General features: G+C 47.5%; 1 protein-coding gene across 1 annotated transcript in view; it reads left to right on the top strand.

Moving 5' to 3' along the window:
• Nucleotides 1-17,517: 17,517 nt before the first annotated feature.
• LOC311248888 (tenascin-like) overlaps nucleotides 17,518-20,894 on the top strand; it is a gene marked incomplete at its 5' end in the record, with an annotated part of 43,832 nt that continues 40,455 nt past the window's right edge. The window contains 2 exon segments of the mRNA XM_084338117.1: nucleotides 17,518-17,531; nucleotides 18,919-19,091. Of these exon segments, the coding sequence (XP_084194243.1) occupies nucleotides 17,518-17,531; nucleotides 18,919-19,091 (187 nt within the window).

Here is a 20,894-nt window from a genome sequence, read left to right as displayed (position 1 = left end):
ACGTCAGACTACACCTCCCTACAGGAAACTAAAGTGACATCAGACTACACCTCCCTATAGGAAACTAAAGTGACGTCAGACTACACCTCCCTACAGGAAACTAAAGTGACGTCAGACTACACCTCCCTACAGGAAACTAAAGTGACGTCAGACTACACCTCCCTATATGAAACTAAAGTGACGTCAGACTACACCTCCCTATAGGAAACTAAAGTGACGTCAGACTACACCTCCCTATAGGAAACTAAAGTGACGTCAGACTACACCTCCCTATAGGAAACTAAAAAGTTACGTCAGACTACACCTCCCTATAGGAACTTAAAGTGACGTCAGACTACACCTCCCTATAGGAAACTAAAGTGACGTCAGACTACACCTCCCTATAGGAAACTAAAGTGACGTCAGACTACACCTCCCTATAGGAAACTAAAGTGACGTCAGACTACACCTCCCTATTGCTGTCCATGCTCAACCGAAACATCAGAGACATTACAGGTCTAATTAGTGACACAATCATAGGTTCCTGTTTAACCATTTCACTGCCGCACTACCAAACTGTTAACCCTTTCACTGCAACAATACACATAATGTTAACCCTTTCACTGCCACACAACAACAGGTTAACCCTTTCACTGCCACACTACAGAAGGTTAACCCTTTACTATCACACTACCAACGGTTAACCGTCGGTAGTGTGATAGTAAAGGGTTAACCTTCTGTAGTGTGGCAGTGAAAGGGTTAAAACCATTGACCGGCTCGTAAACTCTGACCCTCCTACTGGACCTGCCTCCTCCCCAGTAGACTGTGACACATGTCTTGTCTAGTCGACGCTACTGTTCCCTGTGATTCATCGCTCTATACCCGCGAGTCCGGTTTCTAACCCTCTATCTCTTCGCACAATCTCATTGACACTGTATCCCATATCGATGGCTGACACGCAAAACCTCCTATCTGAAGATGTCACTCTTTTCACAACGTGTAGAATGCAATTTCTCTTAAGGATACCAAGTACAATACACTGCGTTTGGCTTTTGGAAAATCTTGCAGACAGACTGAATAGGTGCAGATAGGATGTTTCTCATCATCCAAAGTGAAATCAGAAAGGTTTTTTGTGTTACGGTTTGGGTTGGTGTGTTGGACCCGCAGAACGGATAGACAAGAGGCAGGTGTTGATTCTCAAACAAAGAGCTACTCATTTATTGTTGACGTGTACAGTAAGGCGTACACACGCCGACAACGGCGCACAAACAAAAGGGGAGAATTTGTTGTCTCCGAAAGAGGGAAAGCAAAGGGGAGAAAACAAGTCTCCAAAAACACGACACAGGGAACAGCGATATAATACATTTAGCATAACGGATTGACGCGGTAATCAAAGTGACGTGATACAATGAACAGCAAGGAGCGATAAGACTTAGTACTCACGGATAGTCTGGCGATCTACTCACGGTGTCAGTAGTGACATGGAAGAGCATATAAAGCCACCTTAACTAGACACACCCGGTGCCAATGAATGCAATCAGGGCAGAGAGACAGGTCAAATACCACCAGGTAACGCTTTGCTCCCTGAGGAGAGCAAAACCCCAAACCTTACAGTTTTACGTTTCAGCCATCGATATGCTCCTGTCCTCTTGCCCTTTAGACGTCCTGCCTGCCCACGGCCCTCGCCTACTCTCCAGTCATCTCTCTCGCACCTCTGGCTGTGTTCCTGGTGGCTTCAAGAGCGTCCAACCTACTTAAAAAAACGTGCCCTTGATCCAACCCAACCAAATAAGACCTATAGACCTATTTCTAGACTACCATTAATCACCAAAGAATCACAGCAAGGAATCACAGCAGATCCTTGAGGTCATTGAAGAACTCGATGTTTTCAATAAATTCCACCAACATAGTGGCTTTTGCCACCAACGTTGTACAGACACATCACTGTTAAAGGTCCCCTGTCTTATAAATGGCCTTTTCCAGTGTTTAGCATTGTTTTCTAGCGATGGGGGTTTGTATCAATGGGGTCTGTGTCTCTAATTCTCATTTTGGCGGATTGCTCCAATTCAGTTGAGACAATATCCTCCCCCAGTGAACTAAACCATTCTGATTTGACTCGCTATCCTACGTAGAAAGGAGCTGATCTGCAGTAACGCCCCCTCTATGGTTGTAGTGCAACCATTTGCTCAACAGCAGAGCGAGTGGAAATACCAACACTTCCTCAAACGGGTTGACGCGCGGGTGCTGACAGAGACAGCAGAGAACGAACGAGCGAGCGAGCGAGAGAGAGAGAGATAGACAGGGAGAGAGAGAGAGAGGGAGAGAGAGAGAGAGAGAGAGAGAGAGAGAGAGAGAGAGAGAGAGAGAGAGAGAGAGAGAGAGAGAGAGAGAGAGAGAGGGGGGGGAGAGAGAGGGGGTAAAACATATGATATTATTAAATCAATGTACTCTGGTAATATGTGCAGTGTAAAAATTGGCAAAAAAAGAACAGAATTCTTTACCCAAGGGCGAGGCGTTCGTCAGGGCTGCAACCTCAGCCCGGCACTCTTCAATATCTATATTAATGAATTGGCTAATATACTAGAAAAGTCCTCTGCCCCCGGTGTAAGTCTCCACAATCGGGAAGTGAAATGCCTGCTCTTTGCAGATGACCTGGTTGTGTTGTCCCCCACAGCAGACGGCCTACAGCAGAGCCTGGACCTGCTAGAGCATTACTGTCAGACCTGGGCCCTGGCAGTAAACCCCAAAAAGACCAAAATAATGATATTCCAAAAAAGATCCAGATCTCAGGACGTCCTACCAAAGTTCTCAATTGGTACAAAACATGTAGAGTACTGCACACATTACACCTATTTAGGCCTAAAACTAAGTTCAACTGGACATTTTAAGGAAGCAGTCAATGAGCTGAGAGGGAAAGCACGCCGGGCTTTCTACGCCATAAAAAGAAATATACAAACAGAAATACCAATTCGAATCTGGTTAAAATTAATTGAATGTGTTATTGAACCAATTGCACTCTATGGCAGTGATGTGTGGGGTCCACTTACAAAACAAGACTTTACCCAATGGGACAAACACCCCATTGAGACCCTGCATGCAGAGTTCTGTAAGATTATCCTACATGTCCAGAGGAAAACTACAAACAATGCATGCAGGGCAGAATTAGGCCGTTACCCACTAATACTAAAAATACAAAAAAGAGCAATTCACTTTTGGACACACCTAAAACGAAGTGACCCCCTCTCATACCATTATCAAGCCCTGCAGTGCCAAGAGCTGAGGAGCATCAGGAACCCCCTTACCCAGCTGGTCCTGAGGCTGAGTCCACAAACCTGCTCTCTTAACACACCTCAGGAACAGAACACGTCACCAATCAGAATAAATCAAATTACTACACAGCTAAAACAAAACTACATCACCTATTGGAAAACACAAACAAAAGCACAGAGCAAAATGCAGTGCTATCTGGCTCTAAATCGACAGTACACCATAGCAGATTACTTGAGCATGGTGACTGATCAACAACTAAAAAGAACCTTGACAAAATACAGACTGAGTGAGCACAGCCTCGCTGTTGAAAAGGGGAGGCACAGGAAAACCTGGCTCCCTGCAGAGCAAAGGCTATGCAGTCATTGCATCCTCAGTGAGCCTGAAACTGAGTTGCACTTCCTCACCAAATGTGAAAAATATAAAGATATTAGAGAAACGCATTTTAAAAAATTTGAACTAATAACAAAAGGTTTTCTTGCACTACCAGATACAGGAAAACTACCAGTCCTACTAGGGGAGGACTCAACAAGCTGTGAGCTAGCAGCAGCCTATGTTGCTGCCTGCCACAAACTGAGGGACAGTGAGTGACAGTCACCTGACATGTTTATGCCGTAATATTTTATGTTCTATTTTATGATGAAAATGTTTGTATATACTATGACATTAATATGTGTTTTGTAATCCATGCTTATGTTATCAACCATTTGCTTTGGCAACATGTACAAGCTGCGTCATGCCAATAAAGCCACTTGAATTGAATTGAATTGAATTGAATTGAGAGAGAGAGAGAGAGAGAGAGAGAGAGAGAGAGAGAGAGAGAGAGAGAGAGAGAGGGACACGGAGCATTTAGACACAACCTCCCGACCGCGCGCGGGGCAAGAGCTTCTCTCGGGAGGTTGTGTGTAAATGCTCCGTGTCCTCTCTCTCTCTCTCTCTCTCTCTCTCTCTCTCTCTCTCTCTCTCTCTCTCTCTCTCTCTCCCTCTCTCTCTCCCTCTCTCTCTCTCTCTCTCTCTCTCTCTCTCTCCTCTCTCTCTCTCTCTATCTCTCTATCTCTCTCTCTCTCTCTCTCTCTCTCTCTCTCTCTCTCTCTCTCTCTCTCTCTCTCTCCATCTCCTCTCTCTCTCTCTCTCTCTCTCTCTCTCTCCATCTCTCTCTCTCTCTCTCTCCCTCTCTATCTCTCTCTCTCTCCCTCGCAGTCGGGAGCACTCGCATATCACTGTCAAAATATCATTGCCCGTATTCCGATCCGTGCAATAATATTCACAGGGGTGTATATTGTCATTTGAAACAAGTTACCAATGCATTTTTTTTTTTTTTACAGATGTGTTCAATAGACTCACAAGAATTGTGTAAAGTTGCCCAAATAGTGAAAGGAATATCAAGACATGTCCCCTTTAAGACAAAGGACATCTTCATGCGGGCTGACAGTGGAGAACATTCTATCCTGGTCCTGCTTCACTTGATACTATTGATCACCTCATCTTGGTTGAACGTCTAAATAAGTGGGTAGGTACAGTATCTCAGGCAGGGTGCGAACCATGGGGCAGCTCGGTGAGCCACTGGCTCCCCTAGATCAGACATCAGCTCCCCTGAAAACATGATTTGTGAATTTTTGGGGGGTCTCTAAATTACTGAAAATAAATGCTATTTTTGCCATGCATTTCTAATTTTTCTGTAATTTTCTGTATCGTCATCATCGTGTATAATAATAAAATTAGGCTATTTTGATGTATGATTAATGATTTGCGCACTAATTCACCGTAATAGACAATAGCATAAATCTATGGGGTTGCGGGCGGCACTGCAGATATACCCTACTCGTAATACGCATGCAACATGCATGCTATTCTTGCGTTTACCATTCGGAGCGTGGCGGCGCTGCACTGCAGTCGGCACTCTGCAGGCACAAATAGACGCGTCCAGGATAATGTCGAAAGTTAAACGGAATATCAAAGAAGTAAGCCTTCTAACCAATTTAGATTTTACAAAGAAGGCGAAGCAGCCTGCTGCGGGGACTACTTCTGTGACAGACCATCAGGACAGGTGGATGGCGATAATGTTGCATTTTTTTGCCTATTATTATAGGGGTTCATCTGAGCATGTGTATTTAGACACCTGTGTGGTGTGGACTATGTGTGGTTCTGTAATACTCATACCTATAGCCTATGGCCTGTGTCGACCGGGGACGTTTTATGAGTTGTCAGCTCCTTTCTGTCATTCATTTCTATGCGACAGGCGCGCTCCTTTTCCCAGCGCCGCGCCTCGGCGGCAGCGTTTGGGGCATAAAGTTGAAACTAGTTAAACTTTTGGAGAGGAGCGCGCTCATTAAGGTAATTTTGACCTCTTTTCGACCGACTAATCAACATCGAAGAAGTTGCGGAGCCGCGGCAGTCGCGAGACTCGGGAAAACGCTCTGAGCTTTTTTTATTTCCCCCCCCGCTCCCCCGAAGATCCTGGTATGGTTCGCACACTGATCTCAGGCCCCTGTAATCTGTGGAGTTCTGCAGAGTTCAAAACTTGGTCCCATCCTTTTCTAACTTGTTACCTCTAGGCAACCTGGTTAGCCAGTTCAATTGCATCTCTCACCACTGCTACGCTGATGACATGCAGCTATATTTTTCAGTTAAAACAAACAATATGGGTAATATTGGTACCGTCCAGGACTGCCTGGCAGCTATTACGAATTGGATGTCACTCAATTTCCATCAGCTAAATTCAGACAACACTGAGGTTCTCCTTATTGATCCTAATGTGTCTCTGAAGTGAAACCCTGTATCAGTTAAACCCTCCTCAAGAAACCTGGGTGTAATCTTTGACCAAACTTTGAACTTTGACCCACACAGTGACATAAACAAACATGTGCAAATATGCTTTTTCCAACTCCACAACATCGCAAATATCTAAACAATGCTATCAACAACCAGTTGGGTATATCTGGGAATATCTTTTAGGGACGCAACCTCCTTTGCTTCGAAACACATCTCAATAATGAAGAAGCCACATAAGTTGCATAACACTTTGAAAAAAAAACTAATTGTCCAACTCAAGCCCTCCAATATGGCCGATGCATGGTGGGTAATGTATTTGAACAAATGACCATCTGGTTGGCCAGATTGGGTGATGACACCAATGACATATAATAGCCAAGAGGGGCCTGGCAGCCTGTTGTGTCCAAGACAACCGCCACAGTTTCTGCCCCCCCGACCAGATACATGGTATTGTTACCTGATGTGGAGGAAGCGCTTGCCGTGAGTGTGTATTATTGGTTTATGAATTGTTAACTTTTTGCAGAGCAGTAAAAGTGGTGAGCTATTTTGAAGTATTAATTTAGTCGTCTGAACCCCTGCAGTCTGTCCTTGCCTTGGCCACCACCTGCAATACATACAGCTGTCAACAATACTTACTATGCCACTGACTGTGTGTGTGTGTGTGTGTGTGTGTGTGCGTGTGCTGGTGTGTGTGCGTATGCGTGTGCCGGTGCGTGTGCCGGTGTGTGTGTGTGTGTGTGCTGGTGTGTGTGTGTGTGTGTGTGTGTGTGTGTGTGTGCGTGTGCCTGTGTGTGTGTGTGTGTGTATGTGTGTGCGTGTGCGTATGCGTGTGCCGGTGTGTGCGTGTGCCGGTGTGTGTGTGTGCGTGCTGGTGTGTGTGTGTGTGTGCGTGTGCTTGTGTGTGTGTGTGCCTGTGTGTGTGTGTGTGTGTGCATGTGTGTATGCATGCATGTGTGTGTGTGTGCGTGCTGGTGTGTGCGTGCTGGTGTGTGTGTGTGTGTGTGTGCATGTGCCTGTGTGTGTGTGCCTGTGTGTGTGCATGTGTGTGTGCGTGCATGTGTGTGTGTGTGCTCGGCAGTGAAACGTGACCTTGTCTTTATGGTAAGTACTGAACCACAGGTGTGTTGTGGTACAACTGTTATATGCAACATGATAGATGCTATCTTCTTACCTGTCCGCCCCAAGATTAGCCAGGTCCTTTGGACAGACAGATTTCTGTTTTAACGGCGGCGGAGAGATGAATGAAAGGGGTTCGGCCATTTGTCAGAGCGCAGCCGCTGCTGTTCAGAAAGCACAAAGGCCTTATCCGTGACTCACAGGCCGTTTCGTATTAAAAAAAAAAAAAACAATGGAAACAGATCCAGATCAAAGTGTCAGCACTATTGTGTTGTGATAGAAAGCGTGATTTGAGACATTGTTACACAGAGTCAATACGTGCGGTTCGTTCCGGTTCCATAGCTTTAGGTCGCTTCAAAAGTGGAGTAGAGGTCGACGTTTCTGTTCCCTGTACGAGTCTCATTGGTAACGTTGTCAACACTGTGCTGCTACATTACATATTATACAAAATACAAAACCGTAATAATGAGCCTTTAAAATATACATTTTACAAATGCGATTCTGAATGGGAACAACCAGCAGGGATATAACATAGTAGATGTAGCACATTAAGCTAAACATGGCAGTAAGCGAGGTAATTTAGCTTCCCCAGTCCCATGGGACACTTGGATACGCCTAATGACACATACTGGATGACAATACATGTATCTAGGCTATCTAATGTTGAGAGCGGTTAGATTGGCCATGCTCTGGCTAACGTTAAGCTACTAGCTACGTTAGAGGTCAACAAATTATAGGCGAATGTTTGCATTTTAATTGACATGCAAATGATTTACAAGTTGCGTGCAACAAGTCAGTATGAGGGAACACTTCTGGGTAATTGGTATTGTTCATCTAGCAGTGCTGAATTTGAGTGCTTCAGGAAGTCATTCTGTAATAATAGATAACTGGTTGGATATACTGTGGTGTAACGTTCTGGGTTTCGGTTCTCTCCCAGCACTGGAAACCCTACCGCCATTCTGGAGTACGTCGCCCTGTTCTCTGTAATTAGCACTGATTGATTGTCACCTGTGATTGTTGTCACTAATTGCTGCGTGTGGTTTGCTGGGAAATTGGCCATATAGTAATCTCTTGTTCTCTGTCTTTTGTCGGATCTTCAAACAGAACCTGCGAGCAGTCGGCCACAGGACAAGTAATGGACCCTCTTGTCGCTGTTTATATTATTTAATTCTCTTTCCTTAAGTACCCTCAGTTGAAGCCTGGCTTCTCTTTTGTTATCGTTACAGTATCTTGCTCTAGTGATTCTGATAATAAAAAGAACACGCATTTTGAGAAGAGCAACCACATCTCCGTCTCCTTATTACCTTTTACTATTGGAACTCAACTCCTACCTTGAATCGTAACACTGTGGTGGTGTTCAGACTCGTCGCGGTTCAAAAACAAACTAATTCAATTGTCCACACAAGTGCAATATCAATCAATACGAATATTTATTGATTATAGGCAGAATATAGTTCGACGGGCAAATAGTCGTAATACAGTCCGATGGTCAAAAACACAAAACAGGCTCTCCTACAGAAAAAGGATTGTTCAATACTCAGAGTAGTCGTCCGGGCCAGGGTCAGTACACAAGGGGGTTTCTCAGCCAGTCCAGGGTCCAGTACACAATGAACACCTTCTCGCCTTCACCTCTCCTCTCACTACCTCTCACCTCACAAAACTCAGAATATCTCAATATCTCTCTCTCAATACAATAACTCCAACCTCACCTCCGCTCATCTCACCTCTCACTAACCTAGTGGCTTTGTAGTGGGTGTGTGTCTGGGGCATGTGCACGTGAGATGTGTGTGTGAACTAATGATGCACATGTGTGTTCTATCAGTACTAATCAGCTACCTAATTGTTTCCACTCCTTACATGGCAGTAATATCTCCCATCCTTCACATATCCATGAGAGGGTGGGGTGATATCTGCCACACTATGTTAAAGTGATTTAGAGAAAACTGAGAAAAGAGAGGGCGATAGTTATCTATGACGGTGGGGTTCAGAGTTGGTCATTAATTAACAGGAAAAAAGCATCTATACCACAGATCATAAACACGATCAAATCTATTGTTTTGCGAACCCCCAAAATCATCTTGAGAACCAGTGGTCTGGAGGAGTGGAGAGGGTATTTGGTCCAGCTGGCATGTAATGGGACCGGTGTTAGAACCTCAGAGTCTGTAATGGGACCAGTGTCAGAACCTCAGCGTCTGTAATGGGAGAGAAAGATGACAGAGTGAAAGATGAGTTTCCTGTTTCAGCATTCGGAGTGTGGGGGGGGGGGGGGGGGGGGGGGGGGTTGAAGCAGCTGTGGATGTCCTCTACCTTCTTCTCAAAAATGGTGGCCAAGTCCTCCGCAGAGAGAGGGGGGAGGTTCTTTGCCAAGGCCTCGATGTTATGGTGAAAGCAGGACACTTTGGCAGTACAGTATAGGAACGTTTTTGGAGAATAACCGACAAGAGGTTATGATGAGCGGCAGTGGCGGACTGGGACACAAATTCAGCCCGGGACATTCAGACGCACCAGCCCACACACCGGCCCACGCACCGGCCCACGCACCGGCCCCGAAACCGGCCCACACAACGGCCGTTATGAAACACTTGTCCAGTATTAAACAACCCAAGGCTGTGGCTAAGGAGTCAACATCAGGGAGACCAAATCTACACACCGCCCCTAGATGTGCACTCATGCACAGTGCACACACACACACACACACACACAGAGACACACACAGAGACACACACATACATATACCGTTACTTCCTGTCATTGGCATATGTTTTTTTTTTTACTAACATCTTAGTGCCTCATTAGCCTAGGGATTAAGGATACATGAAGTATTAACTACACCATAATAATATTGAGGTTTTGATCCATAGAAAAGGTCTGTGCTACACAATTTCAGTTAGATTGGATATATTGTCCTTTAATTTGGCACTCATGACATTAGTTGCTTGCCGTTTAATCAACATCGAAAGACCCCCCACTTCCTCCCAGACACCCATTCCAAGAGCTTGTTTTCTCTCTCTCTCTCTCTCTCTCTCTCTCTCTCTCTCTCTCTCTCTCTCTCTCTCTCTCTCTCTTTCTCTCTCTCTCTCTCTCTCTGTGTATGTGTCTCTCTGTGTGTGTGTCTCTCTCTCTCTGTGTCATTCCCTCTCTCTGTGTGTCTCTCTCTGTCTCTCTCTCTGTGTCTCTCTCTCTGTCTCTCTCTCTCTGTGTCTGTCTGTCTGTCTGGACTGGGCTCTCTCTCTCCCCTCAGGGTCAGCTGTGCTGGACTGGGCTCTCTCTCCCCTCAGGGTCAGCTGTGCTGGACTGGGCTCTCTCTCTTTCCTCAGAGTCAACTGCATAAGAAGAACATCAGCAATCAATAATAATGGCTTGAATTCATACAGCGTTTTTCAGCCTTTTGAAAACACCCAAAGTAGTAGTAGTAGTAGTAGTAGTAGTAGTAGTAGTAGTAGTTTATTCAGTCATCATCTCACACAATACAATATACCCCATCATTTAACAATATTTGATTTTACAGTGACTGAGAAGGTACAGACTGAAGCAATGCTTATATAGCCTATGCCTGTCCTATATTCTTAACAAAAATTAAAAAAATTAAGACTCCAAAACAGTATTCTAAAAGAAAATAGCAAAAAAAAAAACAGTATTATTCACCCTTGTAGTTTTCAAAAATAGCTTTACAAACCATTTTCTTAAAAACCAAAAGCGAATTACTCATTCTTAACTGTATATCAGCATTGTTCCACAAAGCGCTTCACAGAAACCATCAAGCATTCACACTCACACATCATACGCTACTGGTGGTCGTGAGCAGCATCAGCAAACACAGCTTCCCTGTGGCAGACTGACGGAATCATGTCTGCTATTCAGCGCCAACCACCATCAACAACCTTCATAAATACATTCAACATTAATGGAATAGGCTAACTACCAACTTAGCTGTAGCAGTTAGCTGTTATATGCAATCACATTTGTTTAACTACGGGGTAGTAGTTGACCTAGTTGTTAGCTTAAGCTAGTTAGCTGTGGTTATCTACAAACATGTAGATGAGACTAATCGAGAACATGGCTAACTGTTGGGAATTCTAAGGTACATCTTATTTAAGCATGTAAAATGGCAACTAATCAATTCAATCAATTAGATTACCAATATTATATCAACATAAAAATTTGAAAGGGAACATAATAGTATTTTATTTGAGTATTTACTATTATAATATTAGTAGCCAATTAATTTGCAGCCCGTCCTAGGTTCTGATTGGCTCTCTAGGTTAGCACTTTAGCTTCTGATGCTGTGGTGGGCACTAGTCCTAACATTGCTAACTAAACTTTTAGTCAGAGAAAAAACGTCACAAGTCACGACTATTTACGTCCACGTGCTGTAAGGAATCAGAAATACGGAAAGCACATTGTCTTGTAATAGAATGACTGAAATCACTGCAAGAACTAGTATAGGCTAGCTAGCCCTCATGAACCGGCACACACCAACAGTAGAATATGCACTAGGCTACTGCACGCACCTGTCATGTTACTGTTGGTTCCTTCCACTTGAACTTCATCATCATTAGCAGCAGCAGCTACTCTAACGCCAGCCCTTCCTCTACTAAACATGTCTGTAATTTTAGAACATTGTTCTGCGTCTTTTACTAGCAATTCTAGCTTTTTCAGCTCCACCCTTTCTTTTTTTGCATTCTCCATTTCTGCGCTTCTAGGCCTACTCGCGGTTGGGAGGAAACGTGAATCTCATTCACTGATGTCTCATGTCTCATTCAAGACTGGCTAACAAAAGCATATCTTTCACTTAACACCAAGAAAACAGTGTGTATGATGTTCACAAAGTCACCAGTAGAGGTCACTCACTCTAATGTGTTTCTGGGAGAGGCGGAGCTGGACATTGTACATTAATTCAAGTATCTTGGGGTCACATTGGACTCTACATTGACCTTCAAAAGATAATGTGAAGAAAGTGACAAACACAGTCAAGTTTAACATCGAAAACGTCAGGCAGATCAGGCCCTGCCTGCCAGTTAATGCTGCAAGGATGTTTCTGCATTCAATGATTTTATCACACATCGAGTACTGTTTTATCAACTGGTCTCTTTCATATGTCACTACTCTTACACCAATAGAATTACTCTACAAAAAAGCCATAAAGGTATTTGATAGGAAACCAATTTCATTTCATCACTGTAATGTTTTAGAAAAACATAACATGCTAAGTTTCGAGAATTTCCAAGTTTTCAAATATACTTGCTTCATGTACAAGGTTCTGTATGGACTTGCCCCTCCCCCATTGAATGAGTTCATCCAACAGAAAGGAGACACTGGCATTACCACCAGGGCCATCAGTAGAGGGGACTGTAAGGTGCCTTTTCGGTATACTACCATTGCAAAAACTGTGTTCTCTGTTAAAAGTGGTAACTACTGGAATAGCCTACCAGTTGTGATTAGAGAGTGCCCTACATACTCCATGTTCAAGACCCATCTTAAACTGCATCTTAAGGCAAACCAGAACTGTGATCATTTTTAATCTGATTTAGTTTATGCAACTTGTTTATTGTTTTATTGCCGGCCCACACACTGGCCCACACACCGGCCCACATAATGGCCCACACACTACACCGGCCCACATATGGCCCACACACTACACCGGCCCACACACTACACCGGCCCACACACCGGCCCACACACTGGCCCACACACCGGCCCACACACTGGCCCACACACCGGCCCACACACTGGCCCACACACCGGCCCACATACTGGCCCACACACTGGCACACACACCGGCCCACACACTGGCCCACACACTGGCCCACACACTGGCCCACACACTGGCCCACACACTGGCCCACATACTGGCCCACAGACTGGCCCACATACTGGCCCACACACTGGCCCACATACTGGCCCACACACCGGCCCACACACTGGCCCACACACCGGCCCACATACTGGCCCACACACTGGCACACACACTGGCCCACATTAGTGGCCCACACACCGACTCACACACCGGCCCACACACTGGCCCACACACCGGCACACATACTGGCCCACAGACTGGCCCACATACTGGCCCACAGACTGGCCCACACACCGGCCCACATACTGGCCCACACACCGGCCCACATACTGGCCCACACACTGGCCCACATACTGGCCCACAGACTGGCCCACATACTGGCCCACACACTGGCCCACATACTGGCCCACACACCGGCCCACACACTGGCCCGCATACTGGCCCACACACCGGCCCACACACTGGCCCACACACCGGCCCACATACTGGCCCACACACTGGCACACACACTGGCACACATTAGTGGCCCACACACCGACTCACACACCGGCCCACACACTGGCCCACAGACTGGCCCACATACTGGCCCACACACCGGCCCACATACTGGCCCACACACCGGCCCACAGACTGGCCCACATACTGGCCCACATACTGGCCCACACACCGGCCCACATACTGGCCCACACACCGGCCCACATACTGGCCCACACACCGGCCCACAGACTGGCCCACACACTGGCCCACATACTGGCCCACACGCCTGTACGTTAATGCCAAGCAAGCAGTGCAAAAATGCTTCCGCATTCGTCACCGCACGCTAGTGCGGTAAAGCGCCCTTCTTTTCAGACAAATGCTACCGTGCGTGCACCGGCGGCGGCGTGCTCGCTCAGGTGCGTGCGTGCGCCGGCGTGCTCGCGCGAGGTGCCCGCGCATGCGACACGAGCGGAGCTCAATATATATAAGTCACCGCCCCTTATTCAGTATCCAACAAATAGCTCAATCGGCAAGGACAAATGGCTGTGGATCCTATGGCTTGTTTGCTGGCGAGTTCGAATCCCATTGAAAATATTTTTTAACGTGATTTTTTTTTAACGTGTATTCTTTCGCCGATTAAGGTTAGGCATTGTTTCGGAGTTGGTTAAGGTTAGAACGGTTAAGTTTAGGCGCTGTTAAGGAGCTGGTTAAGGTTAGAGTTTGTCAAAGAGAATGGCAATATAATTTCTATGGTTAAGGTAAGGTTAAGGTTAGGCATTGTTTCGGAGTTGGTTAAGGTTAGAACGGTTAAGTTTAGGCGTTGTTAAGGAGCTGGTTAAGGTTAGAGTTTGTCAAAGAGAATGGCAATAGACAGCCTATTTCCGCGAAAATGAAAGGCGCATTACTGCATGCCACTACGGTAAATTTTTGCACTGCTTGCTTGGCATAAAGCTACACGCGGCCCACACACCGGCCCACACACTGGCCCACACACCGGCCCACATACTGGCCCACACACCGGCCCACAGACTGGCCCACACACCGACTCACACACTGGCCCACACACCGGCCCACATACTGGCCCACACACTGGCCCAAATACTGGCCCACACACTGGCCCACACACCGGCCCACATACTGGCCCACACACTGGCCCACATACTGGCACACACACTGGCCCACATACTGGCCCACACACTGGCCCACATACTGGCCCACATACTGGCCCACACACTGGACCAGCCCACTTTGGTTCCGGCCCATCGGGATTCGTCCCGAACGTCCCGATGGCCAGTCCGCCACTGATGAGCGGTGGTGTCACCAGGGAGGCGGGACCTTTTGCACTTCCTCTCTGCGGCTCTCAGGCTTTCTTCGATGATGTTGATCAGAATCTCTTTGTCGGCCGCGGTCTGAGTTGGGAACGGCCGGCAGAGGAGAGTCAGGGGACAGAGCCTGTCGAAGGAGGTGGAGAGGACAGAGAGGAGGGTGGAGGTCGCTGCTGTATCTGAAGGGAGAGCAGAGAAAGTCTCACTCGTAGAGGGTGGAGAAGACAGGAGGTGAGAGGAGGAGAGGGTGGAGAAGACAGGAGGTCAGAGGAGGAGAGGGTGGAGAAGACAGGAGGTGAGAGGAGGAGAGGGTGGAGAAGACAGGAGGTGAGAGGAGGAGAGGGTGGAGAAGACAGGGGGTGAGAGGAGGAGAGGGTGGAGAAGACAGGAGGTGAGAGGAGGAGAGGGTGGAGAAGACAGGAGGTGAGAGGAGGAGAGGGTGGAGAAGACAGGAGGTGAGAGGAGGAGAGGGTGGAGAAGACAGGAGGTGAGAGGAGGAGAGGGTGGAGAAGACAGGGGGTGAGAGGAGGAGAGGGTGGAGAAGACAGGAGGTGAGAGGAGGAGAGGGTGGAGAAGACAGGAGGTGAGAGGAGGAGAGGGTGGAGAAGACAGGAGGTGAGAGGAGGAGAGGGTGGAGAAGACAGGGGGTGAGAGGAGGAGAGGGTGGAGAAGACAGGAGGTGAGAGGAGGAGAGGGTGGAGAAGACAGGAGGTGAGAGGAGGAGAGGGTGGAGAAGACAGGAGGTCAGAGGAGGAGAGGGTGGAGAAGACAGGAGGTGAGAGGAGGAGAGGGTGGAGAAGAGAGGAGGTCAGAGGAGGAGAGGGTGGAGAAGAGAGGAGGTCAGAGGAGGAGAGGGTGGAGAAGACAGGAGGTGAGAGGAGGAGAGGGTGGAGAAGACAGGAGGTCAGAGGAGGAGAGGGTGGAGAAGACAGGAGGTCAGAGGAGGAGAGGGTGGAGAAGACAGGGGGGAGAGGAGGAGAGGGTGGAGAAGACAGGAGGTGAGAGGAGGAGAGGGTGGAGAAGAGAGGAGGTGAGAGGAGGAGAGGGTGGAGAAGACAGGAGGTGAGAGGAGGAGAGGGTGGAGAAGACAGGAGGTGAGAGGAGGAGAGGGTGGAGAAGACAGGGGGTGAGAGGAGGAGAGGGTGGAGAAGACAGGAGGTCAGAGGAGGAGAGGGTGGAGAAGACAGGAGGTGAGAGGAGGAGAGGGTGGAGAAGACAGGAGGTGAGAGGAGGAGAGGGTGGAGAAGACAGGAGGTGAGAGGAGGAGAGGGTGGAGAAGACAGGAGGTGAGAGGAGGAGAGGGTGGAGAAGACAGGAGGTGAGAGGAGGAGAGGGTGGAGAAGACAGGAGGTGAGAGGAGGAGAGGGTGGAGAAGAGAGGAGGTGAGAGGAGGAGAGGGTGGAGAAGACAGGAGGTGAGAGGAGGAGAGGGTGGAGAAGACAGGAGGTGAGAGGAGGAGAGGGTGGAGAAGACAGGAGGTGAGAGGAGGAGAGGGTGGAGAAGACAGGAGGTGAGAGGAGGAGAGGGTGGAGAAGAGAGGAGGTGAGAGGGAGGAGGTGAGAGGAGGAGAGGGTGGAGAAGACAGGAGGTGAGAGGAGGAGAGGGTGGAGAAGACAGGAGGTGAGAGGAGGAGAGGGTGGAGAAGACAGTGTTGTTTTATTGATATTTGACGTTTTATTGATATTTGTTATTGTTCTATATTAGAAAATTTGGCATACATATTTGTTTGTATGTCTGATTTTGATTGGTTTAATGTTCTATAATTGTTTGTATATTTTATTGGTGTTTTATTGATATTTGTTTTGTTTTTATGTTGTTTTATTGATTATTCTTGTTTAATTTTATATGTTTGGATCCAGACCCCAGGAAGAATAGTCGCTGCTGAGGCCGTGACTGATGGGGATCTGAAATAAAGAAATAAAGGAGAGGGTGAATGAATGAATGAATGAATGAATGAATGAATGAATGAATGAATGAATGAATGAATGAATGAATGAATGAGCAAATTTTTACATGGCGCAGATTTTCCTGCAATGAACTGACCATCGACCATCTTCTCATGGACTAACGTTAGGGGGCAGCCCTAATATAATTGTATTACTACTACTGTGTTATTTCTAACAGCATCATTTGTGTTTATACAGTAACATGTTTGTTACTGCCACTTACTGCACAGTACATGCACTATAAAAGTATCGCTTGCACTCGCAAAAAATTCATTTCCAAGATATGAAAGAGGGGGTAAAAAGGGAATTATAATTGAGTCCATTTCTTTTTCTCTTTTTTCAATTGACTATATACGGGTTTGGTGATGAAAGTGTCTTATAATGCTGTAGGGCTGTCCCCGACTAAGGATTTGGATGGTCGACTATGATTGGCCAAAATTTGCCGTTATTCGACTATTGGTCAAAAAAAAAAAGAAAAAAAGTATAATATTTTTTTCATTTTTTATTTAATTTTTTTTACCATTCCATTTGGGCTGTGGGGGGTGCTTAATGTCTGAAGGAGTCGATTGAGGGCTTCTTGTCCTCAGCAAAAGCATGCATTTGGTCCACTGATGGATACATCTTGATATTAGTGTGTTCATTAGATGGGTGAAATCCTCTTTCAGTGCCTCTGTGCAAGAATGATACAAAAAAAATCTAAAAGAAAAATATAATAAATTTTTTTTTTTTTTTTTTTTTTTACTATTCGACTAAGAGGTTGGTTAGTCGACTACGGCCCCTTTCGACCGATTAGTCGACTAATCGACTAATAAGGGTCAGCCCTATAATTCTGTAAAGGATGGGTTACTTATGGCAAGACACGTGCACGTGATTCACTCACTCACTCACTCACTCGGGCGAAATGCAGCTCAATATGAAACACTGTACACGGGATTACGACTAATAAACAGATTCTCCAGTTCTGCGGGAGCACGACCTGTGTTGCGTGCGGCAGTGATCCCGGCGGAACACACCACAGCACCACCACTCTGTAGTAAAGACACCGGGCACATCCATCCATCCATCTGTCGTGCTGCGGAGGAGAGGGATGTAGGTCACTTCCTCCTGGCTTTGCTCCGACGACGAGCAGGGCCTGATTAAAAAGACTGCAACCTATATCGCCTTCCAAGAATCAAGAATCAAGAGGTTTATTTGTCACATACATACCAGGGCATACAGTGAAATGCGGGTGGGCATGCCCGCATCGATTGTGCAAAAATACAATAGGCATCGGGGGAAAAAAAGAAAATAGGTAAGACACTAGATGTGCGTGATAAAAAAAGACATGCTAAGTTCCTGATAAACTGGTTCCTAGGTACTACACAATATACAATTTACAATTCTAACTCCGCCATTTTTATACTTAATGTATCTAAACTATACTATACAATACTTCCTTCCTTTAAAGTGACTTTTCCATTTTTAAGGTGACATTTTGTTTATAAAGTGATTGTTCTAGCGGTTGCCGCATGAGTGTTCCGACGACCGCGAGGCGAAGCGAGGCCAGCCGAGCCACTGTAGACGTACGCACACCATCCATCCTCCTCTCCCACCGCCCTGGTGGTCGGAGGACGCCGCTGCACTCTCTCAAGGAGACGAGCCATGTGATTCAATATCGTTCGCCACTACCTCGCAGTAGGACTAGCAGGGATTGGATGACCCAGCTGTCAATCAATCATGTGGGCGTTGATGCAAGCTCACCATAAAACATCCCAAACAGATGGCTGGCCATTGCCACGAGCATGCCACCCCCCCCCCCCCCCCAGCCAGCCTGGACCCTAGTGCCTTGGTAAGAGACTGTAAGCTCCTTACATTTTTTTTTCTTTCATGCCTATCACTAATTTGGTTTGTGTTCATTCAAAGCAATATTCCTATTTTTTTATTTTATTTTTTTGCATAAACCCGGGCCCCCCTCTTAAAAACAGATATGTTTAAGGTTATCATTTTGTTTTGACATAAATATAACATCTGATCCCCTTTTTTGACAAAATGTGTCAAAAGACATTTTGGTCAACACGGCTTAAAAATGATGATTCTTCTTGCTGGGATATAAATCCGGGCGTGTGCTTAAGACAATAGCATGCCAGGGGGATGAGCGCGTGCTCTGTTCTGGGGCAGGGCGACGACCCCGGGGCCGCCAGGCGCGCAGCAGAGGAGGAGACTTAGACAGAGCAGGTGTCTCTGGTGACATCTGTCTCAGTTCCCTGGGGACCCGCAAGCAGCCTGCAGCCACAAGCTACACGCCACACGCCACAAGCACCCTGCAGCTACACGCCACCAGCACCCTGCAGCTACACGCCACACGCCACCAGCACCCTGCAGCTACACGCCAAGTGCCAATGAATGAAGTCCTGTGGGCTCTGCGTGAACAAGGTAGAGACTCTTTCACTTCTTACTCGCGTTGAGAGCTAACTGGAATGTGGAACTCATTCTCTCGCAGATTGTGTTGATTTTACGGATGACTTTAATTTGAGTGAGCACGTTAAGTGTTTTTCTTTTTATCGTTCTTATTTTGTTTTAGAAAATGGTGGTTGCCCTTGTGATTTGGGGTTCATTTAGTGTTTTCTAAAGATAATCTTTTTTTTTGTTATTACTCCAGTCATGACTATTTCCCCACCTTGTCAGTTTGAGCAGCTTAATCCCAGAGCAAAACATTTCCTATTAAGACCTCAAACCAGATCTTCTATAAACAACAAAAGACGTGCTGGCTGTTCAATCTCATGCAATATTAATGCCGTCACTGCCGTCTATCGATGCTCATCAGCCCACTTTTCCTCTCGAATCGCATCAAGCCGACAAGACAAAACACCCCACAAAGGCTGTTTATTCAGACGCTTATATTGATCCCAGGTTGCGTTTCCATTGACCCCCATATGTGCATTTCTGAACACTCTGTACTGTAATCACAGGGGCTTTGCACCCCTCATCTCCCTGACCTGGCTGAGCAGATTAAAGACCGCCTCTTGTTAGCTATAGTTTGTATTCACAGCACAGAGGCTTATACAGTGATGGAATATATCTTGTATGTGTGTATTTGCCGTAATTGGACATTGATCTGAAAGGGCGGGGGGGGGGGGGGGGGGGGGGGGTTGCTACGTGCTCGTCAAACAATGGATTATGATATGACAGGCGAGGGGGAGAGGTGAGGAGAGAGACGTGAGGGGAGAGAGGTGAGGGGAGAGAGGAGAGGGGAGAGAGACGTGAGGGGAGAGAGGGGAGAGACGTGAGTGGAGAGAGGTGAGGGGAGAGAGGTGAGGGGAGAGAGGAGAGGGGAGAGAGACGTGAGGGGAGAGAGGGGAGAGACGTGAGTGGAGAGAGGGGAGGGGAGAGAGGTGAGGGGAGAGAGGTGAGGGGAGAGAGGGGAGGGGGAGAGAGGGGAGGGGAGAGAGGAGAGGGGAGAGAGGTGAGGGGAGAGAGGAGAGGGGAGAGAGGGGAGGGGAGAGAGGAGAGGGGAGAGAGGTGAGGGGAGAGAGGTGAGGGGAGAGAGGGGAGGGGAGAGAGGAGAGGGGAGAGAGGTGAGAGGGGAGAGAGGGGAGGGGAGAGAGGTGAGGAGAGAGAGGGGAGTGGAGAGAGGGGAGAGAGGTGAGGAGAGAGAGGGGAGTGGAGAGAGACGTGAGGGGAGAGAGGTGAGGGGAGAGAGGAGAGGGGAGAGAGGTGAGAGGGGAGAGAGGGGAGGGGAGAGAGGTGAGAGGAGAGAGAGGGGAGTGGAGAGAGGGGGAGAGAGGGAGAGAGGTGAGGAGAGAGAGGGGAGTGGAGAGGGGAGAGAGAGGAGAGAGGTGAGTGGCGAGAGGGGAGAGAGGGGAGAGAGGTAAGGAGAGAGGGGAGAGGAGAGAGGGGAGTGGAGAGAGGGGGAGAGAGGGGAGAGAGGTGAGGAGGAGAGGGGGAGTGGAGAGGGGAGAGAGGTGAGTGGCGAGAGGGGAGAGAGGTGAGGAGAGAGGGGAGAGAGGTAAGGAGAGAGGGGTGGGGAGAGAGGGGAGAGAGGTGAGGAGAGAGGGGAGAGAGGTAAGGAGAGAGGGGAGGGAGAGAGGGGGAGTGGAGAGAGAGGGGAGAGAGGGGAGGGGAGAGAGGGGAGAGAGGGGAGAGAGGGGAGAGAGGTGAGGGGAGAGGGGAGAGAGGGGAGGGGAGATAGGTGAGGGTGAGAGAGGTGAGAGGAGAGAGGGGAGATAGGGGGAGAGA

The sequence above is a fragment of the Notolepis coatsorum genome (assembly GCF_963971535.1).
Source record: "Notolepis coatsorum genome assembly, chromosome: 1".
In the NCBI taxonomy this organism is placed as follows: domain Eukaryota; kingdom Metazoa; phylum Chordata; class Actinopteri; order Aulopiformes; family Paralepididae; genus Notolepis; species Notolepis coatsorum.
Note: the sequence above shows the minus strand (reverse complement) of the source record. Positions and strands in the feature narration are given on the sequence as shown.